Genomic DNA, 21604 nt, shown 5'->3' on the forward strand with positions numbered 1-21604 from the left:
TATTCCCAGGTTCCACCCTGCTGAATCAACACCTCTGGGGTGGGGCCCAGCAATGTGTGACTTAAGCCCTACACGTGATGCTGATACACACTAAAGTTTGAGAATCACTTTTGTAGATACTTTTTTTTAAAGGTAATACTAACATTTCCACCATTTAGAATTTGCAGATTTATTGTTATGATAATTTATGTTAGACAGTTAAGAGTGAACAATTTCCACTGCTTAGAATGTCAGGCTTTATTTTGGGATGTTGAGATGTTCTGGAACTAGATAGAGGTGGTTGCTGCTCAGTATTGTGAATGCACACTAAATGCCACTGAATTCTTCACTTTAAAAAATGGTCAATTTTGTGTTACATTAATTTTATAAAAATTTTTAAAGAAAGATATAATGTAAATGAAAGACCTTTGAAACTCAAGTGCTTTAGACTTGCCAGTTTAGACTATAAACCTACAGATTGAAAGATTCCCCAACCCTTAATAATTTGATTTTCAGGACACACTGATTTTCATTTTGTTCTAGATACATATGATGATGTGATATATTTTAATTACAACATTACTAAAGTTTCCTGAGTATACATGGATAATACACTATGTATTAAACTATGATTCCCGTGACTGTCATGGAAAGTTTCTTATTAGAATATCCTGATGAGTCAAACAATAGTTTTAACTGCAAACAGAACAAGGGAAATCATTATTTGTTGCCTATCATAGTTAGAGTGAGGATTATAAATGAGGCAGAAAGAATAAAAACCAGCCTTTTAAAATTAAATATTAGGAAATGTCTTATAACACCCCAACCATCAGCAGCATGACTTGAGAGGGTCCATTCATATATATTCCATGTGTAGAGTTTTACTCCTTGTGGAATATAATATAGAATTTTATATTTTATAATATGACCTGAGGATGCCCTCCGGAGTTGTGCAACACAACAGTCTTGAGTATTGTGCTTTGTGGGTAGAGGGTTTATTAGCTACTGAACATATTTAATAGAAATTTCACTGGGAAGTTATTTTTTAGTAAATACACCAAAAAGAAAAAATAGATCCTATGAAGATTTATTAAATGTGGAAAACAACAATTTTTTTAAAAAAAATACATTTTTATTGAATTGAGAGAGAGGAAGGAGAGGAATAGAGAGAGATAAATATTGATCATACACACCCCAACCAGGAACCTCACCCACAACCTGAGTATGCCCTGACTGGGAATCGAATCCGGGCTCAACCAACTGAGCCACACCAGCCAGGACAAAAACAATAATTGATTAAGGTTTAAGATAACATTTTATTTTATTATATAATCCTATAACCCCCTTTTCTTACTATAGACATAATGTATCACAGTATAGAATATTGGAAAACATTTAAAAAATATTAAAAGGAAATTATTTTCTTGCATCCTTACAACTAAATATTGACATCTGTTGTATGCTGTGAGTGTATGTCTGTATGTGAACACATATCACATATTTGTGCATAGATTAGTGCTACAATTCATACTATTTCGTTATTATTACCCTCTCCAACTCAATTTGCTATTATTTTTTAAGGATATTTACATTTATATTCATAGGTGAGATGGTCTGTGCTTATGTTAACTTTGTCAGACTTTGAATGATGGACTTGATAATTTTATAAAATTAAAAAGTTCTGCATTTTATTATTTCTGTTATTAAATGTAAAATTTATCTTCACCATGATAAATTGACAGAATTCCTTCCAAATACCTATGAACCCTAAACCTAATTTTAAGACAAGGCTTTGAAAATCATTTCCTTAGTTTTTGATCTGTTAAAAATTTCCTCTTCTTTTGGATCAGTTTTGATAAAAATGAAAATTTTCTAGAATGAATTGTTGGGAATATGCCAGAAGGTAGACACCATTAAGGAAGTTGTTCTAACAGTCTAGGCAGGAGATGATGGTCCCCAATCCTGAATCCATCCCCTCCCCAATAATTTCATGCTCTATAAATGGCAATACCACCTTCCCTGTTGGCAAAATGAACACCTGGGTGCCTTGCTTAATTTCCCCCTCCCCCGCTGCACCACCTACCACCATCCCCAACAAGGCCTATTGCCTCTATGTCCAAATTACAGCTAGGACGTACACCTCTCTCTATCACCATTAATTGTACATTTGTCCAACCACCATAATAGATTTTGAAATAACCTCCAATTGGCCTCCCTGACTTTAAATTTGCATATGACACACAAAGTGAACTTCTAAAAATATAAATCAAATCATGTAAGTCTCCTACATTAAACCTAATGGCTTTTCTCTGTGTTCAGATAGAAATCCAAACTTCATCCAATAAGAGCCCAGTGACTTGGCCCTGCATTGGCCTCCCCATCACAGTATCACAGATCACTGTCCCTATCATTTTCTGTACTCCAGCTTCCCTGGTCTTTATGTTCTATGAACTCCCACCTCAGGGCCTAGGACCTTCTTCTTCAAACTTTTGTATGACTCCTCCTTCTGTTTAACTGGGTTAAGTTATATGGGTCCCTCTCTCACGACACTACTACACCCAAGCCCTTCGCTCTTTCACCTTCTCTCATTTTATTTTCTTTACTAACAACTTTCTGAAATTTTCTTGTTCAGTATTATGTATTGCTCATATACAATGTAAGCATTACATGTGTTGTTCACATGTGCCTAGCACATGTTAGTATTTATTAAATATGTATTGAAGAAATGAATTAGTGAATGAAAGAATGGATGGGTGGATACAGTCAGGGTGATAAAAAGAAAGGATGATGTGAGAGATTAAGGAATGGGAATTTTTAAGAGTTAGATATAAAGTGTCTAGAATATATGCACATCAAGCTGTACACTTAAAATGCATGCATTCTATGCTCTTTAACACATGTATGTATCCCATAATAAAATAAGTCCATAAATATGTGTTCAAAATAACTAGAGAGAGCACAAAGCTTAAAAAATAATACGCCTAACTCAGAAGCTTCCATTTTCATATAAGCTAGGACCAAATATCATATGCAAATTAAAAATTGCCTTGAAAATGAGCTTTGGGATTCTCTGAAGATTTGGGGCTCTAGCACATGGTTGATAAATAAAATTGCTCTCTTTACTCAAGGTATTAAGTGGACCTTAAAATGAGCTGGTAATCATCTTTTGCTTAAAAGAAAAGGGTATGCCCACATGGGAAATTTATTTCAGCTCAAAAAAACACTTTATCATGCTCACCTAAATTATATAGCTTTTCATTACCATGGACATTTGTTAAATATCCGAATAATAAAATATTTCCTGATGTTTAGAAAATGATACTTAGATTTATAGGGTGGTTTCTTGCATAATAAACTTTCATTAAAAGTTTCATAAATGCATTTTATAAAAACACAAATTTGAGTCAGTTGGCACAGTGACATGCACAATGTAGAAACTCAAACATTTTCTTAATAAAGAATTGAATGAATGAGGATAAAAATATTAGAGGTAATTATTTAGGCTTTCAGAAAAAGCTTTATTTTATTTACAGATTCTAATATTTGAAAGGATTTCATGTTTACTCTATCATAATTCAAAGATTGCAATAATTATTAATTAACTAGGGGCCCAGTGCACAAATTCATGCACCTTGAAAGGAATTGTGGTAGGCACAGGGGCGGGTCTTGGCCCATCCTCCACGCCCCCACCTGCCACGGCCCCTGGACCCCTGTCTGCCAGCAGCCCCACTCCCACCACTGCTGCTGCTCCCATGTGCTGAAGGCACAGAGCAATTGGGGCTGGCACCAGCAGCGGGTGCGAGTGGGGCTGGAGCCAGCAGCAGATGAAAGTGTTGGGTGGGACTGCAGCACACTGAAGCAAAGAATTTTCAGTAACCACCAGAGGCTCATCCCGATGACAGTGACCTGCACCCCATCTTTGTCTGGTGACCCCACTCACCTGCTCCACCATCTGCTGCGGCCGACACCTGCCATGTTCCGCACATGCTCCCTGGTGGTCAGCACACATCATTGTGAACCTTTGTTCAGTTGTTCAGTTCCAGTTGTTCTGCCACCATTCAGTCTATTTGCATATTAGCCTTTTATTATATAGGATTGTACAATGATGATGGGCTGTATAATACAGTACTATTAGCTCCTAAAATGTTTTAAGCCATATAAATATAGACACCCTAACATTTCAAATGTACACTAAAAAACTGGCCCCAGAATTCCTGAAATTCTTGAGTTTAGAAGTTAAATATCTTTTTTTATTCCCTGCCAAAGTAAGGAAAATGTTATTGATTGGAAAGTATTACTTTCCTCCAACTTGTTTCCCACTCATTTTCACTCATTCACACAGCAAGCGAATCAGTAGAGCCAACACAGTGTTGTTTACTGGGGATTAGGTTGCTGATTTTATACTTATGCTATAACTATACATTTCCCAAAGAAGCTAGACCTGGTTCAAACATTTATATTTGAGGCTTAGAGCATAAAAATGAGATTAAAGTTTGGAAACTCCCCAGCATTTGGAAGAAGTGGATATGGTGAGGTTCAGCCAAAGAAAGTTAAGAATGAAGTCATTGTGGGGAGAGGGGGGAGTAGGAGGACATCTGTAATACTTTCAACAATAAAGATAAAATTTAGAAAACAAATTAAAAGTCATTGTTCCAAGGTAATGCATCCTTGAAAAATTTTGCATGTTATAAATGCTGACTCCAGTGCATCTACCTAGTCAGTCTCTACTGCTTTAAGCATCTTCTTTCCTTTCAATTCAACACCTATCATTAGGCCAAGAAAACTTACTCACTCATCAAGAGTAAAAATATTTTGAAATTTTCTCCCAAAACACTGAATTCTATGATTCACCCATGTCTTCTGTCTGAGGCATAGAACAACTTATTTCACAGCACGGAGACGCCACCCTGGTACTTTAGGGGGTACATGGATGAACGTCCATATTCACACACACTAAATTAACCCTTCTAAACTATACAGTTCAATGATTTTTAGTATATTCAGAGTTTTACAACCATGACCACTGTGTAATTTCAGAATATTTCCATCACTCTTAAAAAGAAATCCTGTACTCATTAATAGTCACTTCCCTTTCTACACCCCCCTCCCTGACCCTCGTCCAGACCCTGGTAACCAGTAATCTACTTTCTGTCACTGTAAATTTGACTATCTAGATATTTCATGTAAAGGGACTCATACAACAAATGGTCCCTAATGAATGTCTTTTTTTAACTTAGTGTAACATTTTCAAGATTCATTCATTTGTAGCATGCAGTGGTACTTTATTGTTTTTAACTGCTGTATAATATTCTGCTGTAGAGCTTTCATAAATTTGACTGATTTGAATGATGCTGCTGTGCACTTCCAGGTGAACTCTCCTGGTGTTTCTGCTAGTATTTTGAGAACATTTACTTTGCACTATTCATGCATTTTCAAACTCTTAAGAGGTATAGTTACCTCATATTTACTCTGTTAAAAGGCCAGCCAGCTTTATAGCTCCTCCCTTTTAATTTTCTTAAACACAATTAGTGGTCTTCTGTGCTCCATGCACAGGTTTTCTTTGGACATGTTTTCATTTCTCTTGGGTATATACCTAGGAGGGGGATGGCTGGGTCTTTGGTAAATCTATGTTTCACATCTTAAGAAAGTGTGAAACTATTTTCCAAAGTGGCTACACCATTTTACACCCCACAAGCAGTGTATCTTTTAAGTTCTTTATCACACAGAATTTACAAATATTTTCTCTTATTCTGTCAGTTGTCTTTTTACTTTCTTGATAGTATCTTTTGAAGCGCAAAGTTTTTCGTTTTGATGAAGTCCAATTTATCTATTTTTGTTGTTGTTGCTTTGCTCTTGATGGGTAATAAACCATTGCCTAACTCAAGGTCACAAAGGTTTACACTTGTTTTTTACTAAGATCTTTGTAGCTTTAGCTTTTACATCCAGGGCTCTGATTTATTTTGAGTTGATATTTTCATATAGTGTGAGGTTTGGATTCAAATTCATTATGCTAATGATAAGGAGCTTCATTTGAAGTAAATTTACTTTAAGAAATTTTCCAATTTAAAGAAAAAACTGAATGCTAAACTATAAGCATCTATGAAATATGGCATTTTTTCTCAGGCTTTCTAGAAAAATCAATCTATGTTCCATATTACTGAGGACATTTACACTTACATTTTTACAATTGTTTATTTTAATTTATAGACATTAAGGATGGAATACAGGAGTGGTATAAAGGTTGACACCCATATACTAGTACTTATATGAGCCAAGCACTATGTGAATGTAAAAATTTATTTTAAAATAAATGCCCTGGTGTTTTCAAGGTTAAGAAAACATGTATGCAAGATGTGCCCACTGGGCACCATTTTCCTGAATTCTTAGTTATGAAATACAGGGAAGTACTTTAGTTTTGATAAGGTTAAGTTTAGCGTAAAAATTCCTTATAAAGGGTTAAAATTAAAAATACATCAGTATATTTTTTCATTTTTTAATTAAAAATGTTTAATGTTGACACTATCCTAGATGGCTCCCTTTTCCCCCCTTTGCCCACCTCCACCCACCTCCACATCCCCCTCCCTTGGACCTTCACCACACTATTGTACTTCTCCATGGGGAATGCATATATGTTCTTTAGCTAATCTTTTAACCTTCTTTATCCAGTATCTTTTAACAGAGGGATCACCAAGAAAGTTTTGAACTGGAGCTAGTTCATTCACATCAAGTTACCTAGCTGTCAGCCTGCCCCGACTATCTTAGAAGCCTCTATTAAGACTTTATTTTAGTAATAAGAAAATTATGAGTTCCTTAATCCCTGAAAATATGACTTCCATATGTTTTTCACTTCTAGAACCTGTAGAAACAACTTCTTCATGAGGGCTAGAATTACCAGGAGGGCCAATAACAGGGACTAAAACATTTTTATTGGCCAAATACAGTTTATGGAGTTCCATTGGCTGAGTGTGTAGGAAATACTTAATGACTTTTTGATCAACACTCCTAAGTGTTTCTGCTAGTATTTTGAGAACACTTACTGGGCACTATTAATGGGTTTTCAAACTCTTAAGAGGTATGCTCACCTCACATTTACTCTGTTCAAAGATCAATCAGCTTTGTAGCTCTCCCCTTTTAACTTCCTTAAACACAATTAGGTGGCCTTCTTCTGTGCGTCAAAAGCACTTTTCCCATTACACTCAAAGGATCTAAGTATTTTTCTTCTCTCTGAGAAAATTAGAATCTCAATAACATAGTCTCTCCCTCATTTATAAACATAATCCTAACACAGATACTGGTAATGGAAATGAAAGATTACAATGTGTTGAATGGAGGAAAACAAAAAGAACACCTGAAAATATTTATTTCTCTAAAAGAAAAAAAGGAGACAATTAAAGGCTCTTCAAATTGTACCAAATACTGTCTAACACTGTTCTGAACTTGTAATTTCCTCTGTGCATTCATTTTAGAGCCATGTGCCACACACATAGCCTAGACAGCAATCATGTAAAATGACACCAATGACCCCCAATAATTAGGGTATTTTTAATTCAGATGTTAGGACATGACTATTGCAGAGCCATTTCAAGGTCTTCTAGGAGTGATAAGTTCAATAATGAACCTGTGGATACTGACTTCGCAGACATTAGCTGTGTCCATTAAGCATACCTTTGATGACTGTAATAACCTTACAAGGGGAAATTCAGAACACAGCTAGTAGCTGTGCCAGAGTGTAACCTCAATCAATATTGTAAGTTTCTCTTATGAAATCTAGTATTGTATATCCTCATCTGTAGACTGAATAGTAACTATTAGCACATGATCTCATTTAAACAAAGACTTCATTCTTAGTAATTTTATAAATGATTACCTTCTTGTATTTTTCTCCATAATACAATAATGTACATGGTCTTTGTAAACATTTGCAAAGCATAATAAAGGATGAAGAGGAAATAGACTCTTATAACCTGAATATTCCTATAATGTCAAGATAAGGAAGGCCATCCACAAATGACACTCGATCAGAAAAAAATAATTTCAAAGATTGATAGGTTTGAATTTAATTATTTTAATTTCAATAGAGAAAATCTATTATGATGAATATTAAGACAAATGACACATTTGTGAAAAAGTATTACAACATATTTTCAGGCAAAGGGTCAATAAGTACAGTTTTGCTATAAATCAGTAAGACAAAGAGAAATATCCATTAGAATAGGGGGATAACAACCTGAACATGTGAATGCCAGTAGATAAGAAGAGATACTTACCATAAATAGTAATTTTTAAAAAACAATTTTCAGTAGACTGTTAAAGATGTATAAAAGTATCAATATGTAATCATTATTAGCTCATATGTTATTTGTGGGGCTGTAAACTAGTAAAGACTCTTGACAGAGCATCCAGCAGTATGTGTCACAAGTTAGATATGAACACCCTTAAACCCTGCAGTTCCAAACTTGGAAATTTATCCTGAAAGTAAATAATACATACAAAAAGATGTTCACTGAAGCATTGTTTACAACAGTAAATGAAGAGAGCTGTGAAACAAATTATGGTGCATTCATATACTAGAATACTGCAGAATCAATGAAAAGAATAATTATATGCTTGTGTTTATAAACATTCCATCTATATATTGATGTGGACAAGTAACAAAGGAATATGTGTAGTTTGATCCACGTTGTAAAAGATTATTTGTGTGTGTTTATACAGAGAAATGTTCATAAAGCAGATATTTTAATTAATTATTTAGAGAACTCAAGAAATGGAATAATTTGAGTTAGTCATTGACAGTAGGATGATTTGAGTTATCTTGATATGAAACTGGGTGGTAGACATTACAATTCATTCTAAAATATTTCATGCATTAAATGTTGTCTTCTTAGGGTTATATAAAAACTTCTGATTTGCCAGATTCCAAAGTATTTATGAAATCCCCTATGGAAAATTTTGTTAGTGGAGAGAAAAGATGACTGAGTAAAGTGGGAAGGAGAGAAAAATGTAAAGAGAAGGTAAATGCTCTTTGAGAACAAAGGTAAAAACAATTGTCTAATTAATTAGGGCAGGCCAGCAATTAAAATGCAAAGAAATGACTAATAATTTCCTGGGAATACTTACTATTTTCTATACAATTTTTCTAAAATTAAGAGCACTTCAGACTCCTTGAGTTCCTTTTCCATACCTGTTTGGAATTATACCAACAATTTCAATGATAGTGTTATGGCATGATGATATCATTAACCTCCCTAATCTTACTGAATAGACACAACACTCAAGATTAATTTTTTTATTGAAAGTTGAGGTCTTAAAGATGACAAATATGTCTTCAGGTATAATGTTGGGTTATTTTGATGGATGGATAGTAAAAAATTTTAGAAGACATTTTCTTACTTTCAAAGAGAAGCACACACATAGAAAGGCATATTTAAGACAGCTTACCTAGATGCACTAGTTATTTCTTATAAAATAAACATCAGACCTCCTCCACACTTTGAATTATACAGAGCTTTATATCCCTGTGTTTCTGAAGGAATAGCACATTATTGATCTTCATGCAATATGGAATAGAGTTAACTTGTTTATCTAGAGCAGTGGTCGGCAAACTCATTAGTCAACAGAGCCAAATATCAACAGTACAACGATTGAAATTTATTTTGAGAGCCGAAAACTGACTTCTGCGCATGGGCCACGAAGTTTCAATCTCACTGTATGTGCACGCCCGCACGTGGTATTTTGTGGAAGAGCCACACTCAAGGGGCCAAAGAGCCGCATGTGGCTCATGAGCCGCAGTTTGCCGACCACGGATTTAGAGTAATGGAAAATAAAGAAATGTAACTAAAATAGGGAGGTAAATAGGAAAATTAAATAATAATTACTCTTGAAATATTTCGAGATTCTTTAGCAAACACGAAGTCACATCTCTATTCAGACATTTACAGATAAATTATCCATTTACTTCAGACTCCTGCAGTTATTTGTAGCAAATTGACAGGAAAATTTCTCTCTACTTTAAACTCCTACAACACTTTATAATTTTAATAAGAAAAAGATGAACAGCTAAGAATTTTTTCACTGCATTTTTTCATGTCATATTTAAAATAAGTTTTAATGATGTCAGTCATCACAAAAACATATGAATTCTTTCTGTACATGTCACATGGCACAGTTTGTGGATTTTTTAATTTATTTTTAAATATTTTTATTGATTTCAGAGAGGAAGGGGGAGGAAGAAAGAGATAGAAACATCAATGATGAGAGAGAATCATTGATTGGCTGCCTCCTGCACACCCCCTACTGGGGATCGAGACTGTAACCCCGGCATTTGCCCTTGACCATTATGGAGCCTGGGACTCTTCAGTCCGCAGGCTGACACTCTATCCACTGAGCCAAACCAGCTAGGGCAGTTTGTGGATTTAATGGTGATAACCACACAAATGCTTTAAGGGGAGCAGGCATTGTCATCATCCTCATTGAGTGGAAATTAAACTGCGGCTTAGAGAAAACAAGCTGCCTAATTTTCAAAACTAGTTAAATGCAGAAGCAAGAAACATAAAATTTCTAGAAATGGTTTGTCCTTAAATTATGCTTCCCATGACAGAGTGAATTAAGGAAAATGTAAAATCAAAATGCATGCATTTAGAATATAGTCATACACACACACACACATACACACACACACACACACACAAACCTTATATACATAAATTTAAATATAGGGGTGGGCAAAAGTAGGTTTACAGTTCATATGGGAAATAATACTATAATAAGTAATATAGGAATAAACACTGTGTTATTCATATCATAACTGTAAACCTACTTTTGCCACTCCCTGTAGAAATATGTCTTGCTTGGCAAGTAACAAAGAAGATAAAGAAGAAAAAAAAAAACATATATATATATATATATATATATATATATATATATATATATATAAACACACACACACACACACACACATATATATATATATATATATATGGAATTGTTCTGGTGCCTATAAGAGATTAAATTATTCGGTCTTTTGTTTTCAAGCTATTGATTTTATTTTTCAAGTACTCAGCTTGCTATGTGCTACCCTGAGGACTTAACATATTATTAATCATTTATTCCTATAACAACATTATAAAGAGGGTAGTACTATTAACTTCATCCAACAGATGAAAAAACTAGAAGGGTTAAGAAAACTTCATTAGGTCACATTGCTTTTAGCTGGCAGAGCCCAAACTCAAAAGTCAGATGGGCCTGGTCTGTGTGATTCAGTGGTTGAGCGTCTGCCTATGAACCAGGTCCAGGTTCAATTCCAGGTCAGGGCACATGCCTGGGTTATGGGCTCAATCCCCACTAGGTGGTGTGCAGGAGACAGCTGATCCATGATTCTCATCACTGATATTTCTATACCTCTCTTCCTTTCTCTTCCTCTCTCTGAAGTAAAAAAAAAAAAAAAAAAAGTCAGACAGAAGAATACAATTTCTACTGTCTATCTCCCAGTGCCAAAACCCTTAGTGTAGATGCATGGATTTTCCAGAAACTGCAAAGGGAGCATTGTTTGTGTTTCTCATTATTAAAGAATTGTTGGGCCTTCTTTTGGGGGGCAAGGGTTATGGGGCTGGGTGAAAAAAAAATGAAGGGATTAAGAAGCACAAATTGGTAGTTACAGAATAGTCACAGGGATGTGAAGTTCAGCATAAGGAATATAGTCAATCTATACTAATAAAAGGGTATTATGCAAATTGGTCATGATGCCCTCATAGGAACAACTGAACAGCAGGCTGTGTGGGGTGACCAGGCCAGCAGGGGGGACAGTGAGGGGCAACCAGGCTGGCAGAGGGGGGCAGTGAGGGGTGACCAGGCCAGCAGAAGGGGGCAGTGAGGGGCAACCAGGCCAGCAGGGGGGCAGGTAGGGGCAATCAGGAAGGGAGGCATGTGAGCAGTTAGGAGCCAGTGGTCCCAGATTGTGAGAGGGATGTCCTGGATTGGAGAGGGTCCAGGCTGAGGGGACACTCCGCCCCCCCCTCCGCCCCCCGTACATGAATTTCATATACCGGGCCTCTATCAATATTATAATAATTATTTGTGGTGCCATGTGGGTACTAGAATTATCAGAGGGATCATTTTGTAAATTATATAAATGTCTAATCACTATGCTATACACCTGAAACTAATATAAAACAATATTGAATATCAAGTATAGTTGAAATTTTTTAAAAAGAAAAAAACAAGATGCTTGATTTTAACTTATGTTCTAAGGTACCAGAATCCCCTTTGGTGCCATCTGAATGTATCAAAATTCCATGTAAGGAGGCAGGCAGCACAACAAAATAGGAAAAAAAGAACAACAGTCATCCATAAAGGACTCACTGTCCAGGGAGAACTTAGTCAATGTAACAAACTGGCCTCATTATTCTTCTAAATCTTGGCCACAGCAATATTGAAATTTACCTAGAACCACTACCCCCCAACCCCTGAAAGTTAAAGGGGCATAGAATACATTTCACTCTCTCTGTGGGATTTTAAACAGGAAGGGACCTATGACTTCTAATTGCCTTCCGTGTGCCCACCACTACCCCTGAGGCATGTGGACTCTCATGCATGGAAGGGTAATGGCTGAACTTGTGAATGTTGCTGGTTTTTAGGTGGTAACATGTCAAAGAAGGTGGGGGGTGGGGGTGGGAAATGGAGGGCCGGGTAGTGTTTGATACATGAGTGACAAGTGATCTATATTTAAGAACTTTTAAGTTTGACAAATATTTACTAGATGATGATGAGGAAGCTAACTAGTTTTCCAATGACTTTTTTTTAAAAACTGTTATGTACTTCATGCACTTTTACTTTCAGTAAGAATGATTGTACAAATGATGATTAAACTTGGTGATTTAGTTTCCATTCTTTTCTGGGAAGGCAAGTGAGTGGTGCCATTAGGCCATATTTCCTTCCTATCTTAATTTCACCTTTGGGTTATTTTATATTTTAATGAAGTGTCTAAAATATGGAGATGACTTAGGTAGATGCTGATTTATTTCAGTTTATACCGCCAGCTGAACCATTTGCACTATTTTTATAGAAACTCAGTCAACTTGGATATGCTGTGTAACACAATTGGGATATGGAGAGGGCTTAGACTTTACAGTCAGATGTATTTGGAGTCAGTTGTCCCTTTTTCTCCCTTTTGATAAAACTGGGCTAATTATCCACCCAAACCTCAGAGTTCTTATTTGCAAATTGGAAAGAAAAACATAGCTACTTCTTCTCAGTGTTACTATGCAAATTAATGGAGAAAAATAAGGAACAGCTAGGATGGTGCTTAACGCATGTTTACTGATTAGATCTTATAGTTATAGTTACTATTTTTATAAAGAACTGAACCATTCAGAATCTAAATTTCTTCAAATGTGGGTCCCATAAAATACACGAAGGTTAGTCAACATCAGGGAAATGTCACCCCCTCAGCTCTGTAGCAGACATTTTCAGAGCACTCGGTTCCCTGCCTGTTCCCCAGAGGTTGCCTGTGCACAGTTCCCAAGTCCTGAGAATACGATCTGGTCTTGGATATGCAAGGGCATTGGCGTCCCAGGAGACTCTTCACCAATGACAGATTGGAGTAGACAGATCGATAGCGTCAAGGCTCTGTGGGGACATTCTGAGGTGTGTTCTTTATACTGTCCTGGAATGGCTCTGATTGGATTGAGCCTAAATTACCCAAAGTGGCAAACCACTCACTAACATGCTACTTATCGGCTTTCTTTCCTCCTTGTCTCACTTTCCCACTCCCTCATTGTACATCCTATGATCGCCTCTAAAATAACCTTCTAGTTCCCAGATCTCAGCCTCTGGAGCCTCAAGATAAGCATTCCGTACGCCAAGTACGTGTACTGCAACCCAGAAATCTTGCTCAAATAATGCAACTTCTTGAAATGGACAGCATTTGTCCAGCTTGAAAATGTCTTTCCCTGGCACATCTCTGCATCCTGGGACTAACTTAGTTTTTCCCAAAAGTCTGAGCTCTACATTCCAATCCCATTTCTCTGTGTTTTTGTTGTTATTGTTGTTTTCTGAGTATCACCCTGTCTGAATTCTTGTAGCACCCTTTCCTGTCTATTCCCTTCTTTTCTAACTTTTGAAACTACATTAAACCACACCCTGACCTCATTCCTGGAGAGGAGGAAAACCTCAAGTAGTTAAATTTTTAATTCACCACTAGAATGCTATTTAGAGATGCTCCTTGAATTTTATTTATCCTTTTTCTGTGGCCAATCCCAGGCATAACAAAATTATTAGATTGCCTTTACATTTGTTATAAACGTTCCCCCCTTTTAGCTCAATCAATTCATGCATGCTACTTTTAGATTGAATACTTAATTTTTCTTCTCCACCAGTTTCTTTGCTTGTACACTAAGGCTCCCTGTGGTGTGGAGACTGAATATACAGATTCATTACCACTTAATCTGAAACAAATAGGGAAGATCGTGTTCTGATAATACCATTGTGAGATATGAAGGAAAATACTCTACCAGTTCTTATTTTCCTAGTATTTTCCCATAGTTGCATGTCTTTGCCATAGTCAGACTGTTCTTCATTCACTCCCTCCAGCAAAAGAAATAGCTGAAGAACATTCAAGCCTGCCACCACATCTGTCATTTACAGAAAAAATAAAACAAAAGCATAAACAGCATCCTCCACGTCTTTTCCTTTGTGTAGGAGAATGTTCATGGCACCATATTTCGGTGTCATAGTTGGTGCAAATGAATAGTTTTATCTTTTAAAATCTTGCTAGCTGTGTGAGTTGCCTAAGCTAGTGGTATAGTAATATACTGGAGGAGAAAATGGTATTCCTCGACACAATCATAAAAAAGAGAAACTTTTAAAGTGAGAGGTGTAAAGCTAAGTGTTGATTCCAAGGGAATTTGCTAATCTGTTTTTTATTTCTTATTTTTTGAGAGGCAGATGTTAAATTCAGGGTCTTGATGGAGAATCTTCCTGGACATAAGTTTTTATCTTTCCTTTACAATAAAATTTGAATAAAACTATAAAGAAAAGTCTGCTCAGCTTTCAAAGAGGCAGCTTTATCCCTGCAAAGCTGGAGCATATGAATGTCACTTAAGTATAACAAGGAATCATCACTTTCATTTCTGACTGTTGTAGTGACTATGGGAAGACTTTCATACACCTAATCCTTTATGCATGATGGATTAAAGTTACATCCATATAACTAACTTGGATTGAGAAGATTGCATTAAGTGCTGGGAATAAAATTAACCCAACATACAAGTTGTTCAATAAGCCTAAATCCAGTAAAGATCTATTTCATGGGGATGAAAGATAAGTAAGGCATATTTTCTGCACCGAAAAAACGAAATGTAGAAGTTTTAAAAAGATCTTTTATTTTTTGGATATCTGATATATTAAGGATCCCTAGCTGGTTTTTCTCAGTGGTTTGAGCATTGGCCCTCCAACTGAAGGGTCGTGGGTTCGATTCAAGGTCAAGGGTGTATACTTCAGTTGCAGACTGGATCCCTGGCACCAGTCAGGGGTGCATGTGGAGGCAACCAATCACTGTGTCTCTCACATCAATGTTTCTCTGTCTCTCCCTTCTACTCTCTCTAAAAAGGACTTGTATGCATGCATATAAGCCTAACCAATGGACACAGCAACAGGGGGGTGAGGGCACGAGTGGGGGGTGGGAGGCAATGGAGGGATAAGGACACATATGTAATACCTTAATAAAGAAAAAAATAAAAATAAATAAATAAATAAATAAATAAATATCAATGGAAAAATCCTCAGGTGAGAATTAACAATAACAACAAAATTCATTAAGGAATGAAGGTTGAAACTGGCCTTTAATTCTTAAAAGTTATCCTTTAGTTTGTGTTCATTCCGTCCATGAATCCATACTATTTTGAATGCCATATTATAATTACAGCCACACAGGCTGTAGCGGAGTCCTTGTCTCCTTGTGTAGCAGAGTCTGCTCTTTTCAGTGGCCTATTACCTCCACCTGGGAATCATTAACTTGAGCACCTTGACTTTCTTTGCAACAGACATGAAGTAACTTAATCACAAATCCCGGTGCTTGAGAGAAAGTGAGCTTATTTAGTCAGAGAGTCTCTGTTTTGTATCTCTTATGGGAGTAGAGATTATCTACTTTTAAAAGTGCCATTAAACTAGAGCTGCCAGGGTTCCTCACTGGTCTGGTAAATTCCAGCAGTGGGGACATATCCAGGATAGTCTACAGGAAAAGCAAGTTTTGCGTGACAGCTTAGTGAAAGTTGCAATTTCAAGTTCCCCTCACCTCTTCTTTTTTTCTGAGCTATATTCTTTAGTGTTTTCCAACAAAGAAGTTGAACAGAGTTATTCAAATAGTTTATTTTCTTTATTAAAATATCCAGGAATTTATATCAATTGCAGGATCCGAGAAATGTATTTCAGTCTAGTAGTAGTAACCTCTGAAAACTGATCAGGAGGTTCCATCAATAAGAAATGCTCAGATATAAAATCCCTTAAAAGAACAGGTTTTTGGAGGAGATGGTTTTCATCCAAATTGTAGGTTTTTGTTGTTACTTTTTAAATTTTATTTGTTTGATTTTTAAGTGCAGTCACTCATATCCCCACCTGAGAGTGATGTACCCTCAAAACAACCATTTCTTTGGAATCTCTTCCCATTAGATTTCTCTCCCCATATGGTCCTCCCAAAACTTGGTGCCCTTGCTGTTTATCCTCCTCCTAGATAATCCCCTTCTGCCTCCTCTCTGAGGATCCCCCTGCTGAAAACAATTGAGTGCAACTTCTGTTACTTGAAAGGACACGTATCTTTTCCAGTAGACCCGCTCATGTATCAATATGCTCAATAATGAGGAATAAGGTTTGAAGCCATCGTGTCAGTTTAGGTTGCTGTGTTCAAAATGAGAAAACTGAGAAGTATAGGTAAAAAGAAAAGTGAAGTCATTTCTAAAGGGAAAGAATTCTAATATTACCAATTCAGGTGTTGTTAAAAAAAATAGATGCAGAAAATGTGTAGTTTTAAAGAAAAATAAAATGATGGGTGCTGGAAGAGAAAAACAATATAGTTTAAAAGTTAGTATGATCCATCACCAAAAAAGTACATTAGTAAGGAACTTGTTATGGTATACTTTAAAAGATTTTTCTGTTTACTTCCACAACTACATAATTTTTTAAAAAATTGTTCAAATCTGTTTCTTCATTTCATACTCAATAATCTTTTATTATTTGTTGTACAAATATTAACCATCTCAGATACACAGAGACTTACATATTGAATCCTCAAATACCTATTTTTCAGATCCAATCATCATCATAATAATTTTGGTAGCTTGCTTTATTTTAGCAATTCCAGGCATCACTTTTAAACACTTCATTAAAACTTTTTTATTACATAAAGCCAATAGTTTTTAAAAATACATATAAACAACCATTAGTGGAAAATTTTTTTAGAGGTGACATAAAGCGTTGGTCACCTTTCTTATAAATTCCTGGTAACTGTACCTAACAATATTGTTCAGGACAGAATTCCAGAAGGCCTTTTCCAGAATTATTTTCTATTCTGGTCACCTTCTCTGGGTTTCTGTACTTGCCTTGAGTTCCTATAGCTCAAGGACAACTCAAGTGAACTTCCTGACACCCACACCTAGTCCCTGCAGTTCTGAAAGGTGTCACTCTTTAATCAATTAACTACTTAATAGGTGGGTAAGAGTGTTTTGAATGGACATGAGAATTAGGTGGTAAAGTTGTATAGACTGGACAGAAAAATGCTTGGGAAAAGAAAAAACTAGGGAGTGAGTCATGTGACTCTCCAAAGTTTAAAATCCATTCATTCACCAAAATGTTCCCATTTAATGTTATAGAAGTGAAGATACTGATGGATTATTTAAAGGCTGTGATTTATAATTTATAATTACAAGTTTTAGATGGTTTCTGAGAATTCTTTTCCTCTTCCAAGTATACAAAAAAATTTTTTTTAAGTACTGGTCAACTATATTTTCTCTTCTAACCTACCTCAATGGTGTTCAAATACTGTGATGCAATTAGTCATTTCACAGAGCAGCTAATGTCACTCTTTTTTATTTTTTTAATCCTCACCCGAGGATATTTTTTCCATGGATTTCTAGAGAGAGTGAATGGGAGGGAGGAATGGGAGAGATAGAGAGAAACATTGAGGTGAGAGAGACACATTGATTGGTGCCTCCCACATGCCTTCCTGGGGCTGGGAACCTGCAACCTAGGTACATGCCCTTGACCAGGAATCAAACCCTCATCCCTGTGGTCCCCAGGCCTATGCTGTAACCACAGAGTCAGAATGGCCAGAGCTTTTGTGTGTGTGTGTGTGTGTGTGTGTGTGTGTGTGTGTCATTCTTTAATTTGCCTTCAAAACATCCCTTCTTGAGCATTTTCTAATCTTTCATTAATGCTAGAATGCTAAAAATGTCCCCTCATTGCTATTATTGTTTATTTGTCTAATAAGTTTTTCACTGTATTCCTCTCCTTTTCTAGGTCATGCAAATTGATGGGTTGTTTTATTTTGTTTTTGTTTTGTTGTTGTTTTTTTGTGATAGCATTTGATCTTTCTAGGTGGCCTGATGTACTTGATAAAGTTTTCAACTGGTTAGTCAAGTTGAAGTTTCAGTTATAATTGGACACAGCTGTGAAATGGGATTTTTCTCTTTTCGTAACTTACCTGAAAATGTTCCTCTTCAGGCAGCCAAGTCAAGAAGAAAGTTTTATTAACTAAAGGGAGAAGTAAGGGCACCAAATAGCACAGCTGGAAAGATTTTGTTTGTTTTCTTTCTCTTTTATTAAGTTCACTTTTCCTTTGTACGTATGCTGTATGTAAAAACCTCAGAAGGCAGATCAGAATAACCACCCTAAGTAATCCATTCCTGTTGGCCTAGCATTTGACTAAACAAATGAGAATTCAAGTTAATTCTTTCCTCAGAAGCTGGCTGCCAATTTGCCAAGTGATTGATTTGATGCTAATTTTCTTCCTGGACCTCTCATTTCCTTCAAGGCCTGTCCTATGAAAGGAAAATAAATTCAGCAAAGCTCACTGAATCAGGTCTTACTTTGAATTCAGAAGGTTTGGAAAATTCCTTCTCCCAGCAGGACTATATCTTCAAGGAATCCTTACTTAGGATGTTCCAGAGAATGCAACTTGCTCTGAAAAGACAGCAAAAGTTTCCTGCATCCAAACGCCAGTGCACTCTGTTTCTATGAGTCAGGGTTTTTAAGCATCCACATATAAGTGCTATCATACAGCGTTTGTTTTTCATTTAGCATAATGCCATGAGGGCCATGGGCCTTGAGCCAGAAATTCTTTCTCCACAGCCTTTGGACATGTTAGTTCTCCTCTCTGGGCTCTGCTGGGAGTGGAGGGACTTTGACTCAGACCATTTTTGTAATGAGAACAAAAGTCAACTTTGCTTTGAAGGCATTCTAGCTCACATTTTTTGGAAACTATGCTACCATGTTGGAACCCCCAGTTATAAACTAACTTTTTCAACATTTATTATCCAGGACCCCAAATTACGGGAACTTTTGGATGTGGGGAACATCGGACGTCTGGAACATCGCATGATAACGGTGGTGTATGGGCCTGACTTAGTGAACATCTCCTATTTGAACCTCGTGGCTTTCCAAGAAGAAGTGGCCAAGGTATGATGCATAGAAACTTTGAAGCTGTCACCTTGATCTGAATTTTATGATACTGTACCAATGCCTATGAAAGACTTTTGAGTTTTTATCATATTTAAGGTGATAAAATTCCATCTAAAAATAATTCAGCTGCCCAGTAGAAGTATAATCAAACACTTTAAAGTAGTGGCATCTACTTAGGATTATGGATATTTTTCATTAAGAATAAGGCATTTGATACAATACATTTGCAAAAGAAAATATAGGTAAAACCACATTCCATTAATTAAGCTACAGAGTATGTTTTGCCTTTCCTGGCTGTGGTATTCTATAGGGTATTTTCACCCACTAAAATTGCTCAGCCAGAAGGTTAAAATATTCAAACATCATTTTATTCTGAAAATGTATTTCCCATCCTTTTAATTCTCAGTATTGTCTCATAACATCACACCTTTAATCCCCAGGGCCAACATACATGATGCCTTGTTGTATAGTGCCAGCTAAACAAGGAGACAGCTTCTCTCATTATGTAGAACTCCCAACAGAAACCTGAACTTTTCTTAAAGTCAAATTTCTCCAGAAGAATTGTTTAGAAAGGGAGTCTGGCTCATTAATGCATTCAACACACATTTATTATATGCCTTCCCTGTGCCAGCCACAATTCCAGGGTTAGGGATACACCATTCTAGAATACCAAAAGCCAGCAATCTGGAGGAAATACACAGATAAGCACACAGAAGTAAATGTATCATAGGTCAGATGGTGATCTGTGTGAGAGAGTAACGCAGGAATGGAAGGGGAGGGGAGGAGGAGAAGGAAATTACTTCTTCATGGGATGCTCTGAGAAGGCAAAAAGCTGAAAGAAATTGCTCAATTACAACAATTTCATAGATTTATGAGAAATCTTAGGGCAATTAAATTTTTTAATCGGAACCAGGACTTAAAAATATTATTCCTAAAGATATTATTTCAGGTTTGAATGCTTTCTTTCTTACATAAATCACTTAAAATTGAAGTTCTATTTATTCTTTAAGGCAAGTGACTCCTTTAAAATATGGACTTGGGGAGAAAAAACTGTGTCTTTTAGTTTTTCTCTTTGTAGGAGGACTAAAAACATGTCATATCTTGCAATTAAACACCAGTCCTACCTCTGATTACACCGCATGATTTTCCAGCCCCTCTGGACCCTAAGGATCAGCTTCCCCTGCTCCCTTGGGGCACCTCTTTAATAGACCTGGGAAATAAGTGGTTTTTCACATCGGCCCTCTGACTCAGAGAGAAGAAGAGAGTGATCAACTTGGTTAAATACTGCCATAGATTGTGTAAGATGAAGACCATGAACTAACCACTGGATTTAATGCTATAGAGGTCACTGGTGACTTTGATTAGAGCAACTTCACTGGAGTGCCGGGTCAAAAGCCTGTTGAATTAGGCTCTGGGGAATGTTGGCAGAGACAAAATAAGAAGCCAAAAGTTGATTGCTCTTTTGAGAATTTTTTATGAAAGGGAAATAGAGCAATGAAAAGACTGCTGGAAGGGGGAAGTGAGTGCGGTTAAGAAAGAAGCAACAATGATAGATATGTATGCTGGTTGGAATGATCTTAGAGAAGGAAAACTGTGCTGACGTAAGAGAGCGTGAGAATTGCTGGAGCGTGAGAATTGCTGGTCTTAGGCTCTACAGCAGCGGTTCTCAACCTGTGGGTCACAACCCACAGGTTGAGAACCACTAGCAGGTTCGCCTAAGACCATCGGAAAACACAGATATTTACATTATGATTCATAACAGTAGCAAAATTACAGTTATGAAGTAGCAGCGAAAATAATTTTATGGTTGGGGGTCACCACAACATGAGGAACTGTATTAAACAGTTGTGGCATTAGAAAGGTTGAGAACCACTGATCTAGAGTATCTCAGCAAGGAATGAAATTTGTCTTATAATTAGCAAAATGGAATACCAGTATCCAAGGCAGCAAAAGTGAAGTC

At 36.5% G+C, this 21604-nt stretch overlaps 1 protein-coding gene across 2 annotated transcripts in view; it reads left to right on the forward strand.

Moving 5' to 3' along the window:
- PLCB1 (phospholipase C beta 1) overlaps positions 1–21604 on the forward strand; it is a 660162-nt gene that overhangs the window by 417280 nt on the left and 221278 nt on the right. For both annotated transcript variants that reach the window (XM_080685590.1, XM_080685589.1), the window contains exon 4: positions 19504–19641. In XM_080685590.1, coding sequence (XP_080541716.1) covers positions 19504–19641 — 138 coding nt within the window. The remainder of the gene's footprint in view (positions 1–19503; positions 19642–21604) is intronic.

Source organism: Plecotus auritus (genome assembly GCF_963455305.1).
Source record: "Plecotus auritus genome assembly, chromosome: 8".
NCBI classification, from domain to species: domain Eukaryota; kingdom Metazoa; phylum Chordata; class Mammalia; order Chiroptera; family Vespertilionidae; genus Plecotus; species Plecotus auritus.